The sequence below is a fragment of the Rhipicephalus microplus genome, unplaced genomic scaffold, assembly GCF_043290135.1.
Source record: "Rhipicephalus microplus isolate Deutch F79 unplaced genomic scaffold, USDA_Rmic scaffold_12, whole genome shotgun sequence".
NCBI classification, from domain to species: Eukaryota; Metazoa; Arthropoda; class Arachnida; order Ixodida; family Ixodidae; genus Rhipicephalus; species Rhipicephalus microplus.
The window spans coordinates 30130689-30153828 of record NW_027464585.1 but is presented as its reverse complement, the minus strand read 5'-3'; the positions used below and the strand labels follow the sequence as shown (position 1 = coordinate 30153828).

Genomic DNA, 23140 nt, shown 5'->3' with positions numbered 1-23140 from the left:
AACTGTTGCCCAAACCCTTGTTTTTTAGTATCACTATGCATTCTCTAGCGCTACCGGCGAAAGAAATTGAATATCTCGAAGAAATTTGAATGAGAAGTTGAACTCACTGATTGATGATTTGGTGTCGAAAGTTAACATCAAGTTAAAAGATCTTGGTTTGGGTCAGCATGCTTCGCTTTGCGAAACCGCTCGTTTTATGAGCAAAGAATTTGACGAAATGAAGCTGCGATAAGAAGAGCTGGTAGCCTCGAACAAAGTGCTCTTGTCACGAAAAGAAGCACTCGAAAAAAGAGTGGCTGATCTCGAGCAGTATTCGAGGATGAATAATTTTGAGATTAAAAATGTGCCTTCATCACAGGGTGAGGATTGCGAAGCCATTGGGAGGAGAATCGGCGATTCTGTCGAGTGCCTCGTCTCACCCGCCGATATCAACTCTGTTGACCGTGTTAGCTCTAAGACCTCCGAAAAGAACATTATTGTTCGCTTCTACTTGCGTGTTAAAAAAATTGAGTTCATAGAGAAGGCTCGCAGAGCCAGACTGCGCACTTACGAAATCGGCTTCTCTGGTGGCACTTCCCTGCCAATCTATGTTAATGACCATTTAACTCTTCATAACAAAAAAATGTTCTCAAAGGCGCTGGAACTGAAAAAAGGAACACAAGTGGAAGCACTTGCAGACCGATAACTGCCAGATGAAAGCCCGGAAAGCAGATGACAGCAGAGTGTGTCGCATTTTCACTGAGTCTTACCTTCGAATCTTCACGTTATGCATTGTGAACTTGCTTTCGCTCATACCTTTAGCAAGGTATAGTTCACTCTCTCGTTTCATGGCCTTGCACTCTCCGGAATCTATGCGTCGTCAACTTTCCAAAATGAGTCGTTCCCTCATTTACTCCAATGCACGTAGCCTTCGTAAGAATATACATGCAATTACTAACTTCATTTCCTCAGTTCAGCATGCCTTCACGTTTACCCGCATATCAGAGACTTGACTTTGTGACGCAGACAACTGCATGACTGGTTTCCCGTCTTATCAAGCTGAATATTGCCATCGCCAACATGATAGTCATAGGAATGCCGCGATTTTTCTTTTCTAAGATTACACGTGTAGATGTGACCTTGAATTAAATGTGAATCATTGCGAGTCAGTGTGGGTAGAGGTTGACCACTCATTCCTTAATAATGAAAAGAACCTAATTCTGGGTTGCACTTATCACTCACCATCCTCGTCCCTTTGTGATTTTTTGCGCCCTCTCAGTGAAGTTTTATCTAAGCTAACTTTCGAAAATAAGAACGTAGAAATTGTAGGTGATGTGAATATTACCTTGCTTGACACGGACAGTACTGATTATGCAAAATACACTGATTTTTTCACTGAACTTGGCTTTAAATCACTTGTGGAGTGTCCAACTAGAGTAGCATCTCACAGTGCCGGTAGACTCATTGATCATGTGTCATCCAATCTGGCGTCACCACCCTGCATGGGGGTCGTTGACACCGATATCACCGATCGTTTTCCTGTCTTCCTCACATTTGTAAACATAACCCACACACGCAATATTACCTAATCCACATCTGTATCTAGTTCTGATTCCTTTGTGGAGGCTATCAGTACAACTGACTGGGTGCCTGTTATGTCCATGTCAGACCCAGATGCAGCCTTGCGAGCATCTTGCTCGTCATTTTTACTCGCCGTTTCGATCAACACGCGTAATGTCTAATCTAAAAAAAATACAATTATCCACACAACCCATCGATGATCAATGGTTTTCTAAAAAGTTGAAAGACGAAAGAAAACATCTATAAAAAGAAGAAGCGTCAGCCCTTTATTATGCGTCTTGCTAAACAATACGTTTTATTGCAGTCTATTAAATACCTTGCTCAAGCAAGGGAAAAAAAGGTACTATGAAAGCTAGTAGTTCGACAAGAATAGGACTAACCCCATAAAGCAGTGGTAGCTGCTCAACTCCTTCCTTAACAAGTCATCTGATAATGGCCCACTAACCGAAATCGACTACATTGAATACACCTTCTCTGAGCCCAAAGAAATTGCCAATGCCTTTTTGGAATACTTTTCTTTCGTCTATACTAACCACCGCCCCCATGCGCAGTCGTATACCTCTCTGGGACGTACCACGCAGTCTTTCTTTCTTTTCCCAACAACACTACAGGAAGTCTTTTTCACTATTCCATGATTATGTGTTCTTTGTTATTCTGCTTTTTCTTGTTTCAAACGTCGAAAGTTGTGACAGTGATGCTCACCCCTGTAATAATCCTCATGGGGGATTGAAAGTATTCTGTAAATGAAATAAAAAAATAAAATAAAAATAAAAATACAGGGCCAGGGTTAGATGAAATTTTTGTAAGGCATCTAGAACTGGTTGCACATTTAGTTTCCGATAAGCTGTGTCATATTATCAACCATATGTTTAAAGAGGGTTTATTTCCTTCATTCTTAAAAAGGCTAAATTAATTCAAGTTTTTGAAAAAAGCGAATAACAAACACTTTTTAACTACCGTCCAATTTCAATTCTTCCTGCCTCAGCAAACTAGTCGAAAAAGTGTTTGTTAAACGTCTGAATGGATATTTAGTTAAATTTAGGTTGCTTAAAACAGCCAATGTGGTTTCCGTCCAGGTAGGTCAACAAATCTAGCTGTGCTGTCTCTATTACATAAAGAAAAGTATCGATTCGGGAAATTTAGTGGGTTTGATTTTTTTAGACTTCACTAAAGCGTTTAACACTGGAAATCATCAAGTCTTATTGCATAAACTTCAGTCCTATGGAATAACTGGCCCTGCGCTTACATTCTTAAAAACTACCTACTTGACCGACCGTACACAGTACACGCCGCAATACGTTCTCTACAATAAAATATGTTAACCAAGGAGTACAGCAGGGCTCCGTATTGGGTCCTTTGCTATTTATTTTATATATGAATGATCTTCCTGATGTTCTTAGCGCTTTTGACTGTGGTCAGTGTGTTCTATACGTCGATGACAAAAATATCTTCATCTGATGAAAAAATATATGCTCTTGTTTCAAGGTAAATTTTGCGTTAAGAGCCCACATGAATTGGTGCAGCAGTAATCACTTAGGCATCAACCCCACAAAAACTAAATTTGTGGCGTTTAAAAAAGCTCAAATGTCATTATCTACTATTTCCTTAATATAACTTGGTATTCATTCCATTTCTGCTTGTTCTGATGTCGTCTTTCTCGGCATACATTTTGACCCATGCCTTACCTTTCGCAGTCACTTTAACCACCTTAAACAGAAGACGGCGTTTGGTATCCGCGCATTAATCAAAGCTCGCCCTTTCTTTTCCCGTGAAGCTCTACTGGCGCTGTATTTTGCGTTCATTCATAGTCATATTAATTATGGTGTAGTCTCATGGGGCAACACTTATGCTTGTCATTTATCATCAATACAGCATATTCAAAATCAGCCAATACGCATTGTCACTTCTAGTTCTTCGCAATCGAACGCCTACACATTACTGGCGTTCATTACACATTACAAATTTCACACAAATGCAGCCTGAACCTACAAAAGGTATCTGGGCGTATTTTCTATTCTCTCATTACAAACTTAACGTAGTCGTGAGTGCCTACTTATAGGGCACCCTGACGCCAATGAAAACTCACTCACAGCAGATCAAACTGCGTCCTAAAATTCTAAAAATGTATGTCTAGCCTCAAAGTTCGGTGAACGCAATGCTCTCAGCTCAAGTGATCATATATGATCAATATAAGCAATCACTAAAACAACAAAATGAAGGAAACAAAACCTCTCATACTACACGCTCATTTGATGATTGTAGCCTCATGTCAGCCCCTGTCTTTAAAGAACGCACAGGACTTTGCTGTGCGTCCTAGCACGACACATACTCTCATTCAAAGAACGATAGCATACTAACACACCCCTAATCATAGATCATATCGCTATAACCTATAGCCCCCACGCATTCAAATTTAGCGGGCGTACCAAATCTTCAATTACGAATGACGCGCTCCTATATCAGAGAAGCTCATTACACGCAATAGTCTGGCTGATGCGGGTCACTGCTTCCGCATAACGCTTAAAAATTTAACTCGAAGCCCTCTCAAAGTTTACAAAAAAAACATTGAAGTGAAAACTAACTAAACAATCTAGCCGGGGTATGACAAAGGAATATTACTTTAAAACCAAAAATAAGCAAACAAACATGCTTCCCAGTAAATTCCTGTGTCACCTTCTTCAGCCTACAGCTGTCCCTCACTTCAATTGCACACGCGGCGGTCGCGGTCTTGCCGGATTTAGGAAACTCCTGAGGCAACGTCGCGTCTGGGCTGCAAGCTGAACGGCGCAGTCACGCATCATTCGCGATTTCTGCCTGCCTCTGTCAGGCTCGCGGAGTGGGCCCGAGCAATGCGTGGAAAAGAGTGGCCATGCCCTTTTTGGACTCGCTCCTGGGCTGCGGTGTTTAGCTTTTGTGGCCTTTCTTCTAGGACCACGTCGACACTCTTTTCCACGAAAAGCTCTAAATCTTCACTGCGCATTCCGTCGCGAGGACCCGTGCTGTACACTACCATTTCGCCGCTTGTGCCTTACTGCACAACACAAAGACCTTGTCGTTGAACTGGCCGATGACCTACCCTTGTCTCGTTCGCCCGGCCGATTGCCGCCTTTTTGTATTCCTTAGTCGTTCCGCTTTCTTGCGGCAACGTTTGCGACCAAACTTTCCCCCACTACTAAAAATTTCGCCTCGGGTTGCGTCACCGGTTGTTCTACAGCTCAATGGTGCTTCTGTACCACCTGCCACACTACTTTGGCTGTTCGATTTCCTAGCACTGTTGCCATGTCGGACCGATTCACCTGTGTTAACTTTGTACTCACGCACCCAACTAACCTGGCGCCTCCCATTTGATTTCATTTGCGATGGACCCGCTGGTCCCTTTTCTTTCGTCCGGCAGTTCAGACGCATACAAATGAACTTTGACGCCGACGCAAAATTCCTAGTTCTGCTTCCTGCGCTAATAGGCTTCGAACCTTTCTCAACACGCGTAGAGCTGCTTGTCTCACTCGCGGCTTTCCGACGTCTCTTGCGTCTGCGCCGCTTTTTGCGACTCGTTTCGGAGCTTCCCGCTCGCATCTCAAACTCGCTCACCCTCTCACAGCATTTGTCAGCTGTCTTGCCCGCGCAGTCTAAGTTATTTTCTAAAGAAACATCTGTTTCACATTCTAGACTGGCGGACAGCGTAACACGCTGAAGAACAATGCCGGTGTTTCTCACAGAAAAATCTCGCTCGCATTCATGGGAGCTGTCTACAACCGCATGGTTCTTATTATCTACTTTCGCTGCTTCTCCGGAGCCTTTTCCGGTGTTCTTGACTTCTTCAACCTCATTTTCAAGATCCACCGTCGCGACAAACACAGTTGAGGTCTGTCCCAGCCTTTCTACAGCTATCCTAGCTGTTTCGCTAGCATTAAACTGACACAGCCCCTCGTCGCACTTGATCTGGCCTTCGTCGGCCTCTCTACTCAGCGCAGCATCTTTCGCAGCACTCAGATTTGGTTCATCGTCGAACCTGCTGCTGTCTTTAAACGTGCTAGCCTTCTCTAAAGCTCTGCGCTGCACCTCATTCATTTGATTATCGCACTTCTCGTGCGCTACAGTTGCGGATGGCTGAATTTTCCATCTCATTGCCTCGATTTTCTGTTCCAATTGTTCGAGCACCAAGGCGCGTGCTCGATCACGCTCTTTTCTATCCCTTATTTCATTTTTTTCAAAAATCTCTACTGCATTTTTAATCTCGTCCTCACTGGCTTTTTGCGAGATCAGCCTCACAATTGCTGTCCTGCCCATTCCTTCCTCTACTTCAATGCCTAGATGCTTACTCACAGCCAAAAGTTCATTCCTTAGCATTGCCTTCCACGCCATGAATGCCGTTGTACTTTGGTCCTGCATTTCACACATAATTAGGGGATCCCTGCAACTCAAAACTCACAAACGGTAATCTCCCTAATTCACACACAATCCAGCGTCTAATAAACTGACACAATTGAAACCTGGAAAGTCAAAGCAAAGACCAAGCATTCACCACAGCACAGCACCACGTCGTGAAGTTCATCTAACCGCTGCCAACCAGTTGTTAAGGGTCGGAAGGAAGGTCGCTGGAGGATACGAAAAACAAACAAGTTTATGGCACTATTTACACATATTTACAGCAAAGAAAGGTTGGGGGTTTCATAAACCACGAGCGTGGTGGATGAACCGTTACACAGTTCAGAGTGACGTCCAGCACTCGGCGGCGTCGTTTTAAGCCCTGTCGGGCTCCTCCTCTCCGAGTGGAACACCAATCACACACACACAACAGCTGAGGGGGACGAGCATGCACGGTTCACGTGAACGTCCAATATTGAGTCGTGAACACTGCACTGCAAGGTGGCGCCAGCAGGGCTCTTCCTCGTCGTGTGTGTGGCGCTAGCCGAGAGGTCCCACGATCCTGACAGCATACATCAAAGGGTCCGCCGATTTGTTCGCTTAATTAGCGGGGTGATTTGCGGTGGCCGCCGCGGTCTCTTCCAGGAAGATGCTGTCTTTGTTGGCCTCTCTCGAACGGTTAACGGCGTCTTGGCGACATGATGTCTCATCCTCCGGCTAGCACGGACAATGCCTGACGAGCATAGGCAGCCGGCCGGTCGTCTACTTGATTGGAGATTAAAAAGGAGCGCCGCTCTCCTGTCAGCTCTGGCGCCGGTCACAACAGCTTCCCCGTCGCCAGATGAATCACCAGGGTCATCAGGCACCGCTGCTGCTTGAAGGAACGACGAAAAGGTCCGCATTTGAAAGTCGGGAACTCGCCTTTGCTTACCGCATTGTCTGGGTAAAATCTTCGACAGCGTCTGGCAGACTTGGCGCCGAAGAGATTGAGAGCTTCCCCAGTAGACCTGCTTACGCACAATGGCGTCTGCCCAGACGAATTTCCGGGCCAAACTTAACAGAGTGCATTTGGCGCATCCAGGTCACCAAGGGAACGTGAGCTCGGGCTACGCTAGAGCAACACCTCTGGAGGCAATGTGGTCTTGGCTCCTTGTCGTGGTGGTACTGTGTAGGACACCGGCGCAGTGTAACAGCGCTGCCTAAGTCCAGTGTTCGTATGAGGGCAGGTCGGGAAGCTTGCTGTCGACACGTAGCGGTGCGCAGTACCAGCCTCGAGGTGATGCCGCTCGAGAGCTCAATTCTCGTTCGCGGTGAGGTTGGAATGGGCGATGGAAGTAAAGTCGTAGCCATTTCATCCAAAGGCAGTCGTAAGGTCGTGGTGTTCATGTCCAAGGAAGCGTGGACGGTGTTCTTCAGATGGAGAGACCCTGCTGCCGATGACCCATGAAGGCTGATAGCTTCAGCCGGAAGGCTCAGTTGTCAGGCTGCATCATTGTAGTGAGCGAGAGAAGAGACAACACCCGTTCGTCGGGCAAGCTGTTCTATTCTGTCTTCATCTTCCTTTTTTGGTAGCTCTCCGCACGCGAGAGCCACGATGCCTTTTTTAGTCATCACATACTACAAACTTTTCCGTAGTGCGCATTGTGACTGTCCGCACAATGAAACGAGTGAAACTGCTGTCAGCAGTTTCACTCGTTATAAGGACACCCGGTATACGGATAAATACTCAGACGTTTTACATTTCTTGTGCAACTTGTCCGTTTAGAATTCCTGGGGCAAATAATTACGTGATAATCCTAATACTATGCATGCGTTTCCAAAGGCTACCAGGCACTTATCTGTTCGTGGTGCACTTCAAGCTGCTACAACATTCTGCAAAAGAAATTCAGCTGCGTGACACTCACTGCGTTGCAGGCCTGGGATGGCACTCTGAACGCGAGCAGTCGTCGCACGGGCTGCCCGCAGGTGCGTGCGCCGGAAGGCCTGTTGGGCGGCGACATCGAGTACGGTGAGGACTGCCTGCACCTGAACGTGTGGACCGCGGAGGGGAACCGCAAGCGCCCCGTGCTGGTGTGGATCCATGGCGGAGGATTCAACTATGGGTCGGCCGCGTACGACAACTACACGGGCGCGGCGATCGCCGCCAAAACGGGACTGGTGGTGGTCTCGCTAAACTACCGCCTTGGGCTACTGGGATTCCTCAATGCCGACACACCCGAGGCGCCGGGCAATGTGGGATTTCTCGACCAGAACCTTGCTCTCAGGTGAGCGTTGTCCTCACACACAATTCATGCACTCAAATCAGGAAAGAGGTGGAAAAAAAAAGCTTAGACTAGACGGACGTCCTGTTGGCTACTCTGCTCTGGACAGCTAGGTTTGAGGTTTGGGGTTTTCTTTAAGGTTTTCTTTTTTTTACGTATTTACGATTGTATTTCAGTGCAATTGCCTCCTGACGGAGGCTAATGCACTGAAATACAATCGTAAATACGTAAAAAAAACATGTGTACACAATTTAGACGCCAACAAAGAATTTTTCATACGAACACAAACAATCAGCATATTGCAATCGGGCTAATAAACATTACAAATGTGAAAAATGAACAGAATTATGTTCAGTAATAAAAGACCGTTAAAATATTATTATCGCAATATGTAGAATAGGTGAGCTCAAGAACGCATCTGCAAACATATACATTTATAAAACGAGCAAACACAAAACAATAACAAAAAACTGGAAGGATTGAAATAGCACTCTAAATCATTTGGACATATCTAACCCAAATATCTGTATTGAACGTATTCATTGCCATTCACAAGGAAAATTTCCTTAAATTCATTTCTGGAAACTTTTTTAGTTAGACAAATTATGCTTACAAGTTTCATGAGGATACATGGTATTTGATAGTATGTTGTGGACCATAGGTGGTCCTAGTTCTCGGTATTCTTATGTCAGGTATACGGAGACAGTACTTAACACATTGAAAAAAGTCATACACGAAGTACAGTTTGCTTTTTTGAATGTACAAAAGTAACTTATCATAATATATTTGATTTACTTGTCATATCAGATATTTGGAAAATAACGGACATGTGATAAAATTTTGTGGGTGACCACAATATCCTTAGAACGATCGCAGTACTTTTTCCGTAACGTAATTATTTTTTTATTGTTTTGTGTGGTCGCTGTTCCCCAACACAATGCACGACAACTTAGCTTTGAGTAGAACAGAGTAGAACGCTTTCCTGAGCCAAAGTGTTAATGAATGACATAGTTTGTGCATACACCCAACGCTTCTACGTAGATATGCTGCTAGTTTATTTATTTATTTATTTATTTATTTATTTATTTATTTATTTATTTATTTATTTATTTATTTATTTATTTATTACATACTGCTGACCTGTTTACCAGGTCTTAAGCAGGAATAGGCATAAAAAATGTTTACTACAAAAACATAATTGACATCACACAGCATACTGACAGTGGTTACAATTCAACACTTCTGTAATAATTTACGAAAAACTAAAGAAAAACATTACAACAATGGCATAGCTTTGCTGACTGAAACGTACTAAAAAATGGAAGCATTGCGTAACTCTGGGCTACATGACTGTACAAAAAAACTGTTAGTGGTTATTGAGAGCATGTAGAAATAAATCAAGTGTTGAACACTGTACAGCATCGGGTGATAGGCAATTCCACTCACGGGTAGCTCTTGGAAAAAAATGAATACCTGAATGTGTCTGTGCGGTTTACGTAATCTAAAGCTTTCTTTGAATGATGTGAGCGCACAGCACATTCACTTGTTTGTCTAATGTGCACTGTTTTGTTGATACAAATTTTGTTGTGGAAAATGAGGTAAAAAAGCTTCAGCCTCTCCAATCTTCTTTTTTCCTGTAGTTTTTCGAGATCCGCTTTAATTAGTGGAAGTGAAGGGGAAGTACGCCAACTATAACAGTTAAAAACAAATCGGACAGATTTTCTTTGGGCCATTTCTAATTTTTAAATATTGACTCAGTAAAGGTATCCCACACTGCAGCTCCATATTTTAATACTGGTCTAATGAAAGTTTTGTACGCGAGAAGTTTGATGTGTGGTGTGGCATTCACAAGCCTCTTTCGCAAATAGCCAAGCCTTTTCATTGCCTTTCTTTCAATATATTCTATGTGTTCATTCCATTTTAAGCCTGATGTGAGTATGAGTCCTAAATATTTGTGTTTAGTGAGTTCGGATAACGCATGACCATTGACGTGATAGGTAAACAGAAGCGGCTGTTTCTTACGCGTAACTCGCATTGCTACTGTTTTTTTTATAATTATATGTCATCTGCTAATTTTCTCACCACGTTTGTAGCGTTGCTAGTGCAGTATTTAAAGATTCTTGATCACTGCAACTATAAATTTCCCGATATAGTATACAATCGTCCGCGAAAAGCTTTATTTTTACGGGCAAGTTTAGCACAATATCATTAATAAATAACACAAAAAACTACGGCCCTAAAATTGACCCTTGAGGCACACCCAATTTCACGAAGGTGGAACTCGAGGTGACACCATCAATAGCAACACATTGGTTCCTCGTTTAAAAATAAGCAGTTATCCATGCAAGTAATTTCTGGTGACTCACACGATCGAAAGCTTTCTCAAAATCCAATAATATAACATCTACTTGACCATTCATATCGATCGCTGCTGCTAGGTGATGAAACGTCTCAATAAGCTGGTTTACCGTAGAATATCTTTTGCGAAAGACGTGCTGAAGGGGCGTGATTAGGTTATTTCTTTCGACAAACATAGACAAATATTTGAATGTTATACGCTCTAGAAATTTGACACTAGTGCATAGCAAGGAGATAGGCCTAAACGAGGATACAAGCGAATTTTCAACATTTTTTGGTACTGGAGTGATCTTAGCGTGCTTCCAATCACTCGGAAGTTCAGCGCGCAGGAGAGATGATTTAAAGATATTTGGCATTCCATTCAGCATACCATTCAGCAGGTATTTGGCATTCCATTCAGCATACCTTATCAGAAAGGCGTTAGGTAGAGAGTCAATGCCCGGTGACGTTTTTGGATCGAGATTGAGCAGAAGCAATAAGACACCCCCTTCTGTGATACAGACGTCATCGCTAGGTGGCATGGTGTCATAGGTGATGAAATCAAGGGTAACGTAATTATCACTCGTGTACACCGGACAGAAGCAATCATTCATCGCGCCTGCTATTTCCCTCTTGTCGGTTATAACATCACCCTTAATAGATAAGCTTGATACTGGACTTTTTTTGGATGAAACATATTGCCAAAACCTGTTTGGCGATGTCAAGAGAAAGTTTGTCAAAGCCTCGCTTTGATATTTTTCTTTGCACTTTTGAATTTGGCTTTCAGGGTGTGACGCATCTCTGATATATCATCTAGTCCACACAATGATGGTCGTTCTATTTGTCACTTTCTTGCCTTCTTTAGCTCGCGCCCCAGACATACGATTTCTTTCGTAATCCAGGGGTGTTACGGGTCCCGTTAATTCGGGAGGCAATCACCGGGCTAATTTTAAGGGCCAAAGTATCGGCCCCCCGAACCGCACCACGAAAGCGTGGACAATTTGGAAGTGGTCCTATTTGGCGCGCCAGCGGACGCCAGCTGTGGCCCAAAGAACAAGTCATAGCCGAGAGTCGTTAAACAAAGCAAAATCATATTCTCAATTATGGCAGATCAAAACGATACACAAGTATGCACACTCAACAATAGTTGAATACAATATGTCACTATTCAAACAACGTACTACGCAGTACAATCAGCCACTCTCTTAACAACGGACACGGACAACAATACGCACTACAATGCAGTCGCATGCATCGAACAACCAAGACACTTAAAGACTAAAGAGTTAGGAAACTTATTCAGTCCAAAGTTCTTGGAACAAAAGTCTGGATGACACTCTTCCGAGAATCACTCACCCAAAATTCAGCGTTGTTGTCGTTCTGCTGCCCCCGAAGTTTCTCTTCCAGGAAACCTCGCGTCTTCAATTGGCCGCTCTCCAGGCTCCAAACTTCTTCGCCGGAAACACGTCGGCTTCACACACGCAGCTGTTGCCACGCGTCTTCACTCGATAGCGGTAGACACACACTCTTGCCTGTAGCTCGAGTCTTCACCCCTCAGGTGGAAATCCTCTTCTTCTCCTCCTTTGTCACGGAAGACAAAAGGCTTCGCCCACAAGGCGGAACATCCTACGCACTCCGGCGCATACTTTCTTCTTCTGCTTTGTCACTAAGGACAAAACCTTCACCAACAGACGCGGAGGAATACCCCACGCACACTGGCGCTAACTTCCTTCTTCTCCTGATCTCCCATCCCTGCTGCTCCGTTAAATACCTTCCGCACGAGATTCCAGAAAATTCTCATCATTTCATCGGCGCGATGCGCAGCGAAGGCTGGGGAAAGGGCGAGACGGTACGAGGGCCGTCCGCGACGGTTGACGCAACCCTGCATCACCACGCCTCTTTCCATTGAGAACGTTCCAGGGCTTGCTCGGGCGCTGATGAGAGGAGGTTCGTCGGCGAACCCACGCTTCCGAGGGGAGAGGGACGCGCGCCCGGGGAGTCTTTGGATGCTTGTTTTCTTTTTTTATCGTTGACCTCGAGGCATCCTTCCAGTGTTCCGTCGCGAGAATTTGGTGGCGCGCCCTTTTTGGGCACTCGTTTTGTGACAAGGGGCTAGACCGGTTTAATACCTTGCGTTTGCGAGGAACAAAGTTTTGGATACATTTAATTACTAGGTCTTTAAAAAAGCACCGCAATCGGTCAACAGAACATTCACTTTTTTTGGAAAGCGTTAGCAAATCGGACTAAGAATGACCAAAAGCGTCTATTATGCCCACATGACTAGCACGCTAGAATACGGGTACGAAAACAGTCTTTTTATCAGGCATTTTAGCATAGTACAGTTGAAAGCTTAATGACGCACTTTTATGGTCCGAAATGCCGTCGTAAATTTCTATTACCGGACTGCGGATATATATACATCTACGAACAAGAATCAGGTCCAAAATTGTGCTAGATTCGTTTTGAATGCGAGTGGGCGTTTTCACAAGCTGCGTCAAGTCATGGAACAGCAAAACATCAAGAAAAGATACAGATGCAGCAGAGATGGCATGTGGACATTCATCCGACCAATTCATCATGAGGAAAATAATGTCTCCACCGATTAAGACGTTACAACTATTCGTTTTATACTGACACAAAAACTCATTTTATTGTTCCACAAACTCATCACCACAATTGGGCGGACGGTAAAATACCCCAATGACAATATGTAGCTCATCAAATAACACTTTATTGACAACACATTTAATTCCCTTAATAGTGGGTAATTGTGTCACATATAGCGATTCTCGAAACATGATGACAACACCGCCACCACGGGAATCTCTGCCATTGCGGTACATTTTGTAGCCTGGTGGCGTTATGTCATCATCACCTATGTCTCGGTGTTGCCACGATTCTGTAAATATTAACACATTGCCGCGCGTATGTGCCAGTGGTGAGAACATCGAAGCAGCGCGAGTGTCCTTGGCCGAGGGAAAAAGACGAAGAAGTCGTTGCAGTATGCGGTTTGTGGGCTATTATTACACTTTCCAATTCAACGAACTTGTTAACCAAACTACGGGCATTTATGTTAAGACAGCGAAACTTCTTAGCTTCCTTGCTTTTATGTCACTGCTTATCTCGCTGCCTGCTACTGCGTCGACTAATAGGAACCTTCTTTATGTTAATACTGTCCCATTCATACGTTTCGTTATCAATTCGAATTTTATCATACGACATTTTCACCTTTACTCCCGCTTTCCTGATATCAGAGGCACTATACCATAGGTTCTTTTGGATTTGCCTCGTGGCTGCCGAGAAGTCCTCAGACACAGAAATGCCCATTCCTTTCAGTTTAGAACAGTTCTTCAGCACGTGTCTTTTTTCCCTGTCATCTATGAACTTTAAGATCACAGGTCTAGGTTTGGCGGGTTGCATGCGCCCCATTCTGTGTAGTCTTTCGACAGATTTTACCTCTACACCAAGTTTAGTTTTGAACAAGTCTTCAACTATATACCGCTGATTCCAGCGATTCTGGTGTTTCTCCCGGTTTTTCAGGAATGCCAAAAACCAGAAGATTGTTTCTTATGCTTCTGTCTTCTAAATTCGCCAGCCTTTTTTCTAGTCCTTGCACTGTTTTTTCGAGATTGGTGATTTTGGTACTCAGTTCCGTGAGGAAATTCGCCAGCCTTTTTTCTAGTCCTTGCACTGTTTTTTCGAGATTGGTGATTTTGGTACTCAGTTCCGTGAGGGTTGACACTGATGTTTCTACGTTTTTCAGTTTCGACTCTATAGTGTCAAGCCGTTTATGCATAGTCTTTTGGACTTCAAGAAGTTTTTTCAACGTTTGTTCGGTAGTCGGACCTGGGTTCGATTCAATATCAGCACAAAGTTTCAATAGAGACAGTACTATATTCCGCACGTACAGGTAACACATACATAATCTGGTGGGGCAAGTCAGCTGGATAAAGCAATGATCACTAGTTTGGACACAGGAATACTTGCTACTCACCTGCATAAAGAAAACCAAAGGGTTCGTCATGGCTGTTACAGGCGGCCAGCTAACGTGTCCACTGAAGGAAAGCCGTGATGTTGGGCTGCTTATATTCATGTGTTCATGTGTTCATTACGAAAAAATCTCTTGCTGCAGCCACACGCCCAAGAATTTTGTACCTTTGCTTTTTCTAAAGGCTGACCCTTCAAGGAGACACTTAGACGTAGGTTTCGTGGCTTATTGATAAGTGCAAACAACACAAATCTAGTTTTACTCATATTTAGCTGCAACTTGTTTAGTTTAAGCCAGCAAGACAAGCTATTTATATATTAGATTAGATGTGTGTTTACAGTACTACCAAGTTCTGATTAGGTAAGCAGCAAAAAAAATATTGGTGTCGTCAGCATACAATATTATGTTGGAGAATCCCGAATATCACTAAAGCTATAAACAAGAGAGGGTCAAGTATCGATCCTTGTTGGACACGTTTGTTAACGTGGGCACACGCGAACATGTCTTGATTAATGCACTGTGAAGCCAAATACGTGGCCGCCAGGGGTCAGCAATGGACGCACTCGTGTGTTTTCGACTACGAAGAGGAGTTATAGAAACAAGTGCAGAATGACTTCTCACGCAGGTAGCTGTTCTGGTACGAAAACATCTCATGCTCATCAATCAACAATCATCATGTCGTAGACGAAATTTTTGGACGATGATGCCGCAGCATACCACAAGTTATTTTATGAGCATACTACGCACGCTTTCAGGAAGACTGGTATTTCCTTTACAAGTGTGCATTGAAGCGCTCAGGACTTGTCATCTTTCAAAAGTGCGCTAACCAATTACACCTTCTGCCTGTACTAACATAATATTGTTTTAATATATACTCTCGTTAATTTGTTTTGTTCGTATGATCTAGTTTTACTGCATTTTTAAACATGAAAGTGTTTTATGCCAGGGTCCACGGAAATTTTAGTGACGTTTTTCAAACACGGGTATGACGTTCATGAAATAGACGCTACCAACTCCGAAATAAAAAAAGCATTTAGAAATGTCCTTCGCTGGGAATCGAGCCATCGACTCGTCGGCCTGTGATGCTTTGCGGACTAAGCTATTGCAACAGATCGACGGCACTTGACGAACGCGTCATACATCTCTCACACATCCTCTCTCGCACAGTTCTCTTTGAGCGGGGCTGTGCCGCTGTCTGTGAACGATGAAGATAAGTAAGGCGGCATGGCACTTACATAGGGAACGCTTTGTCAATGACGTATTTGAAGCATGGCGTCCGAGATCCGGAAGTTAAAGCGTCCCTCCAGCAACAAGAACACTAGCTGCATTAGTAGTAGTAGAAACTTAAAAATTCTACTAGAGAGAATGAGGAAGGAGATGGGTAGTTCCCCTAGTCCAGGGCCTCACTGGCCTTTGGGGCTCGCTGGGCCTGATCGAGCGAAGCAACTTGGCTCTCTCGATCGTTGCTCGCAAGGCAGACCTCCTAGTGCCTCTCAAATGAGTTTTTCTCTAATAAACGTGAATTAATTTCGGGCGGCCTGAGTCTACACGTCCACGTTATGTGGGTAAGACATGGCTGGTCCGAACACCACGGACATGTGTCTGGGTACTGCGCTGGATGGATTTTGTTGAGAATTAGTAGATTGGAATAAGTGTTTGTTTGTAACCGGCGCCAGTCCCTAGCCTGCCCGATATCAAGTTTGGCATGGGGTGGGCTGAATTTTGGCCTTTACTTTCTTTGTGTCTTCAGGATGTCGCGCGGGCTGATTGGGGGTTCTTTGAAAGTCGCTATTGCTACTCGGATACTAATTCCATGAGCTACAGCGTCGCCCCTCTCATTACCTACTAGCCTCGCGTGTGCTGGACACCAAATAACAGCGTGATATAGTTCAAAGTGCGTTAGTAAAATCATAGCTGTAGTTTTTGCTAGAACTCCGGTCAGGTATTGGCGGCATGCTGACAGTGAGTCTGGGTCGTTTTGGGTCTTGTATTCAGCATCTCGTATGACCAATGCTATGACTGCCGACTCTGCCTTGGTAACTGATGCAGTTCTTACGGTTGCTGTGATCATACTGGGTTGATTTGTCGCTACTATGGTGTATTTATCTTTGGCTATTTTGCACACGTCTCGATGGCATCCGAACTGCCTTTGCGAAGCTCAGGCCCTAGCCTCTCGTCTTCCCTTATGATATTTGACAGTCATGTTTTTGGGAATAGGAGAAGCCACTATGTGTCCTCTGACCTCATGGGGTAGAATAAGCGTCTGTTCTCCACAATATTGTGGCCTTAGTGGGTACCCTAGCTTTTGTAATAAGGCTCTGCCTTGCTATAAGGCCCGTGTACATGGACGCGACGGGGGTGGGCTGAGTTGAGTGGCGGGTTCAGCTTACCTCGACGCGCCCGAGTTTATATGAACTCGCACGGACGAGTTGAGGTGAGCGGTGATCGCAGCGACGCTTTGCGTCGAGGCGAGCCGAAAGCCCGTCTTCCGGTACCGGTTTCTGTTCCTCCAAGCCTGCGCTCTCGCCGCTGTTTACGCAGTTGTCGCTCCGCCCACGCGATGGCTGTCTTGGTATTTTTTCTCAGTTTGCACCAGCTGTACTTTATAGGTCCGTTCGATTCACTTGCACCGGTCGGAACCGGTTCACGGCTGTGCACGCGAAGTTCAGAAATTGTGCAGCGTGAGTTCAGTGGTGCAGGCACAGCACGACACGCGAAACAAATGACGATGTGCCGACAAGGTGTTGGCCTTATTTCTTTTCGGTTAATTTACACCATTCAGCAAACACCAACCTATGGCGAAACGCACATGCGGACAGTTTATGAGGCGCAAACATCTTGGCAAAACACACCGCATTTGTAGAGGCGGGTACGGCGCCTAAGCCACCTACGTCTAAGTTCTGCGTCGTCTGCTCAGCTGCATGCGCGCTGCACCAAGCCGGCACCGTCAGCGAAGGAGGTGCAGGAAAATTGTAAACCTGTGCTGCACCTCTTCTGCACCTTTCGAAACGAATGGCAGGGTTCAGCGGTCGTCAATGCTGCACCGCTGAAACGAATGGTAAGGTGCAGCACCTCGTGAACTGGTTCAGGTGGTGCAGGCGAATCGAACGGACCTTATGGTTGTGTTGGTGTCTTGGCTAACACTGCACAACGCGATAGCAGCAGTGGTTCTGTTGCGGCACAGCGCTCGCCGCAGGCGTATCCGCAGCCTGACGCACCGCCCCTGTTCACCCCTGGCTGGTCTCTCCAGGAATTCACCGTGATTCATGGTTTGTAACGCCTTTCATTTGTGTACCTGATGCTGTGGAAAATCCTTTGAAGCCCTACACGCGAGTCATTTTTTGCAATAGCTGTGGCTTGTCGCTAATACAAATTAAGCGGCGCCCTGAACCTGGTTGAAAGTTTTAAATTCAAAACAATAAGCAGTTTTTAAATGAAAATGACTAAAGACCTTCATCAATTGTTGGAACAAAGTGTACAGTTCCTCCACAATTAAGTGCACCGTGTTCCTCTTGCCTCATACGCTCACCCCGTTTGGCTAATCTGATTTCTGTGGCTTTTGGACTGGACAGTGAGATCCTTACACGATGAATTTTTAATCTGAGGGCTTGTAATTTCAATTGAAATGCAATATACATTTTTGAGTAAAGTTTCAATCGGCTTACGTAAAAATTCATACAGCCGCATACCATTTTGCCGTAATTTTACACCTCTATTTCTATTGTGCCTCATTTATGCTTAAAAATGAAAGTAATTTGCTATTTTTTATATTTCCTTGCATGATTGGAGCAAATCACTCAGTTTTTTTTCGTTGACTAAAGCTAGCAACGTCGTTATTTCATCATCTGTCCACATGGTGCGTGGAGCCCGCGAGGATGTCATCGTGCCTAGCGAGCGCGTACCGGCCGACAGAGAAAGAGCAACGTGGGAGTGATGTGGACAGGGGAAGCGGAGACCGCGACGGGCGGAAGAGGTCACGAGCCGTCAACTCAGCGCGACCGGTTATACATGCCCTTTCTGAGCGCGGCGAGTTCGATGAACCTACCCCCTGTCTCCGGGTCGACGGGACTCGCCGCGACGACTCTCCGCCCCGACGCGTCCGCTTATACATGGGGAGGGCGAGTCCAGAAAACCTGTTTATTTCGACTCAACGCGCCTTCGTCGGGTCAATGTAAACGGGCCTATATTGAGTTGAGTCGTTCACGCTATGCGAGAATAACTGACGTTGCGTGCTCTTCAAATGTGTTATGGATGGCCAGGTTTTCAAGCTTTTCAGTGCTTATATTGTGTGGCAGTCCTAGGGCTGTTTTGTAGCTCTGCGTAATAAAGCGTTTACCTGGTGGGTCTCTCTGTTGGATAGTTTCTGGAACGGGAGGCCGTAGGTCATGTGACTTATAACGAAATCCTGCACTAGCCTGTTCGTTTCTTCTGTGAAATCTTTTCTTTTTATTTCTGGTGACTCGGTAGATCATTCGCGCTACGCTTGTCATGGTTTTTTTCAGTTTGGCTAAGGTGTGACCGACCGTGCCGTCGTCTTGAATCCACAGACCTAATATGCCCAGTGTTTTCACTTCTTTAACAGGCCGACCTTTTGGCGTAGCTGTATGTGTGCTCGTTGCTGCTTTCTCGAATATGGGGCGCGGATCCGTATGAACTCAGGCTTATCTTCGAGCATTGCATTCCTGCGTCTGCGGTGAATTTCTCAACTTTAGAATTTCTCAACTACTGCGCTTGCGGACCAATGGTTTTGAGGAATTGATCGATTCTTGTACCTGTCGTTTCAACGTATGTATTTCTGCGAACATGAGCTGAATCTGCTGCCTTATGTCGGCAAGCTGTCTACTATTGTCGGTTGGTTCTGACAGTTCAGAATTTTTTTGGTAATGATCTCTTTACGACTACCTCTGGTTTTAAATGCGAAGCATTTCTTAGCGAACTTCGGCGACTTTGAGCGTATCTGTCTAGCCGCTTATACGACTTTTAGCTCTCCTGGCCGTTTCAATAATGGTATCGATACCAAACTTAGTATGGCATAACATGACTTTATGGCGAAAATATTTGGCTAGTAGTAACATAAAAATCATGACATGTATGTCATGAATATCATAGTTTACATTTCAAGGTCTTGCTGCTCTTGCGGTTCTTTCGTTGACGTGACACGTTCCAAAACTGGTATGGTATGACATGATTGCATGACGAACACAAGCGACAGACCCTAACTTGATAATTGTGACATGCGTGTCATGTAAAAACATGACTACATTCCAAACTCATGATGCGCTCGCAGCCAATTAGGTAGCGTCACATATACCTAATTTGGTATTACGGTACGTGAATATATGACGAAAATATGATACCGGTGCAAACATGATAAACATGAGATTCGTGTCACGTGATAACATGACTACATGCTACGCTCATGATGTGCTCGCGGCCGTTTCACATTTACAAAACACGATATTACATGACGCGAATGGATGACATAGGTAAATCACACGTTCAAACATGATAATCACGACATGTGTGTCATGTAACAGCTTGACTACATGCCACATTGATGATGCGCTTGCGGCCATCTCGCAAACTTCACATATGCAGAATTTATATTACGTGACGCCAATGGATGACTAAGGTATGTGATTGGCGCAAACATAATAATCATCAAATGCGTGTCATGTGAAAACATGGCTACATGTCACTGTCAAAGCGCCAATACATTTCGACGTGACGCGGTACGCGTACTCGCCGGCGTTCATTTCGTCGCGCCACGCAGGCGTTGCCACGCCAGGCACCGGTCCTGCCATATGCTCGTAGACGCGCGCCGTGCTGTGTTGGTTTGACGCATGCGCGTTTCAGCGCGTCCGGCGTCCCTCCGTTACGAAAAGAGGGAGATGCAGTGTTGTCTGGGTAACGCATCGGCATGGAGTAGTGTCGCATTTCGTGCCAAGCGCAACCAGCGTCCGTCGGAGCGGCGCAGACGATGGTCGCGCCTGGCGCCAGACTATGAAGTGCTCCCGTTTTGTTAACGTAGCGTCGCTGTGCCCAGCGTTCACGCGCGTCAACGCTACACTGGAGTATATTGGGCCCTTCATGATGCGCTTGCGGCCATTTTGCTAGCTCCACTTATACCAAAATTGGTGTTTCGTGACGTGAACTGATGACGAAATATATTGTTACGCCTACGAGGGGTTTATTCGAAGCAGACGTAACGGTCGACTCGACGGTATACCGCAGTGAACGCGAAGCAGCGAGCTCTTGCCACGAACCGAACGTCTTCTTCTTCTGCTACCACCATGTTCCCCGCTACACAGGTGCACATACCTAAATTACACATGTGGTAACACTTCCCTCCGCGCAGACGAAGCCCACTGGGCGAGTCAAACAGTCTCTCGAGAAATAAAGCGCTTCAAACGTGCAACATGGACAAGTTCAGTTTTTGCAGACCATCGGCCGTTTGAATGGAGACGCGCTATGCGGTAAACTAAATCACTGATACGGTCCGCAACAAGATAAGGTCCCGCATAGTGCGCTAGCAGTTTCTCGCTCAAACCGCGTTTTCTAGTTGGTGTCCAGAGCAACACTAGGTCGCCGCGATTGTACGGCACGTGTCGGCGTCGGCGGTCAAAATGTGCCTTCGAGCGATCTTGCGAAGCAAGAGTGCGCAAATAAGCAAGGCGTCTAGCTTCTTCTGCCCGACAGATGATCTCGGATATGCAGGGATCACGGTGGTCCAAACACGGGAAGATGGTATTCAGGGTATGACGACGTGGTCGAGCATATAGAAGAAAGAAAGGACTGTAGCCGGTAGTTTCATGATGAGCGGTGTTGAATGTATATGCGATAAAGGGTAGAATACTGTCCCAGTCCTTGTGATCGGATGCAACATACATAGACAGCATGTTCGAGAGAGTTCTGTTCGTTCGTTCAGTTAGACCGTTCGTTTGGGGATGGTATGGCGTAGAGTGCCGAAACCTTGAAGCACAGACACGAAGCATCTCTTCCATCACGTCTGCTGTGAATTGTCGGCCACGGTCACTGATTACGATTTTGGGAGGTCCATGTCGAAGAATTCCAAAACGTAGCATGAAGGAAGACACATCGGCTGCAGTTGCCGATGGTATGGCAGCTGTCTCGCAGTACCGTGTTAAATGGTCGGTGCAAACGACTATCCAGCGATTTCCATCAGACGACCGGGGAAAGGGTCCAAGGAGGTCAATCCCGACTTGTTCGAATGGAGCTCTAGGGGGCGGCACCGGATGTAATCGCCCTAAAGGAGCACTTGTTGGGCGCTTATGACGTTGACACTCGTTACAGCTAGACACGTATTGTTCCGTCGTCTGGCGCATTTTGGGCCAGTAGAATCTTTCTTGAAGATGGCACAGAGTTTTCGCTGTGCCTAGATGACCGGATGTTGGGTCATCATGCATAGCCTGCAAAACATAAACGCGAAGACTCTTCGGAACAACCAGAAGATATCGTGAGCCGGTGTTGGTGTAGCTCTTTTTGTACACTAGCCCGTCTCGGATGCAGAAGCGCGTAGGCGATGATTTTGGTTTGGTCGCAAGAAGCTGTTGTACGGTGCTGTCCCTTTGTTGCTCATCCTTAAAGGTCTTGTTATCGGGAAATGGGTGGTCGAGTGATGCAATGTAGGTATCGAAGGTGTCCGCGTCACATTCAATCGTTGGAAGCGGCAGTCGCGAAAGACAATCTGCGTCAGCGTGACGTCGGCGGCTTTTATAGGAAACCGTGAAGTCGTATTCTTGTAGACGAAGTGCCCAGCGCGCCAGCCGACCAGATGGGTCACGCAGGTTGACCAACCAGCAGAGAGAATGATGGTCTGTCACGACGGTAAAGGGGCGTCCGTACAGGTAGGACCAGAAGCGCTGCACTGCAAAGACTACTGCAAGGCATTCTTGCTCTGTGACAGTGTAGTTACGCTCGGACTTGCTGAGCGAGCGACTTGCATACGCTACGATGTGTTCTTGATTATTCAAGCGTTGAACCAGGACAGCACCTACACCAATACCACTGGCGTCTGTGTGAATCTCAGTGGGAGCGAGAGGATTGAAGTGGCGAAGAATCGGATGGGACGTCAAAAGAAACTTCAACTCCGAAAAAGCAGACTCGCATTCCGGGGTCCAGTCAAACTGCGCACCTTTCTGAAGCAGACACGTGAGCGGGTATGCGATATTGGCAAAGCCAGGAATGAATCGGCGAAAGTATGAACAAAGCCCCAAAAGCTTCGCAGTTCTTTCACCGAGCTTGGCTGCTTAAATGCCTCCACTGCGGCCGTCTTGGCGGGATCCGGTCTTATGCCTTCTTTGTTTACTAAGTGTCCAAGGACGAGTGTTTGGCGCTCTCCAAAACGACATTTCTTTGAGTTCAGCACCAAGCGTGCTTTGCTTAGACAGTCCAGTACGAGACCAAGGCGTGTGTTGTGCTCACAAAAGGTGCGCCCAAAAGTTACAACGTCGTCCAAGTAACACATACACACTTCCTACTTCAATCCACGTAGAATGTTGTCCATAAATCGCTCAAAAGTTGCGGGCGCGTTGCAGAGTCCGAACGGCATCACATTGAATTCAAATAGTCCGTCTGTTGTAACAAATGCCGTCTTCTCCTTGTCTTC

General features: G+C 45.6%; 1 protein-coding gene across 1 annotated transcript in view; it reads left to right on the top strand.

The window, feature by feature from the left end:
- Positions 1 to 23140, top strand: part of LOC119166712 (acetylcholinesterase) — a 338783-nt gene that overhangs the window by 130765 nt on the left and 184878 nt on the right. The window contains exon 3 of the mRNA XM_037418035.2: positions 7840 to 8189. Within this exon, the coding sequence (XP_037273932.2) occupies positions 7840 to 8189 (350 nt within the window). The remainder of the gene's footprint in view (positions 1 to 7839; positions 8190 to 23140) is intronic.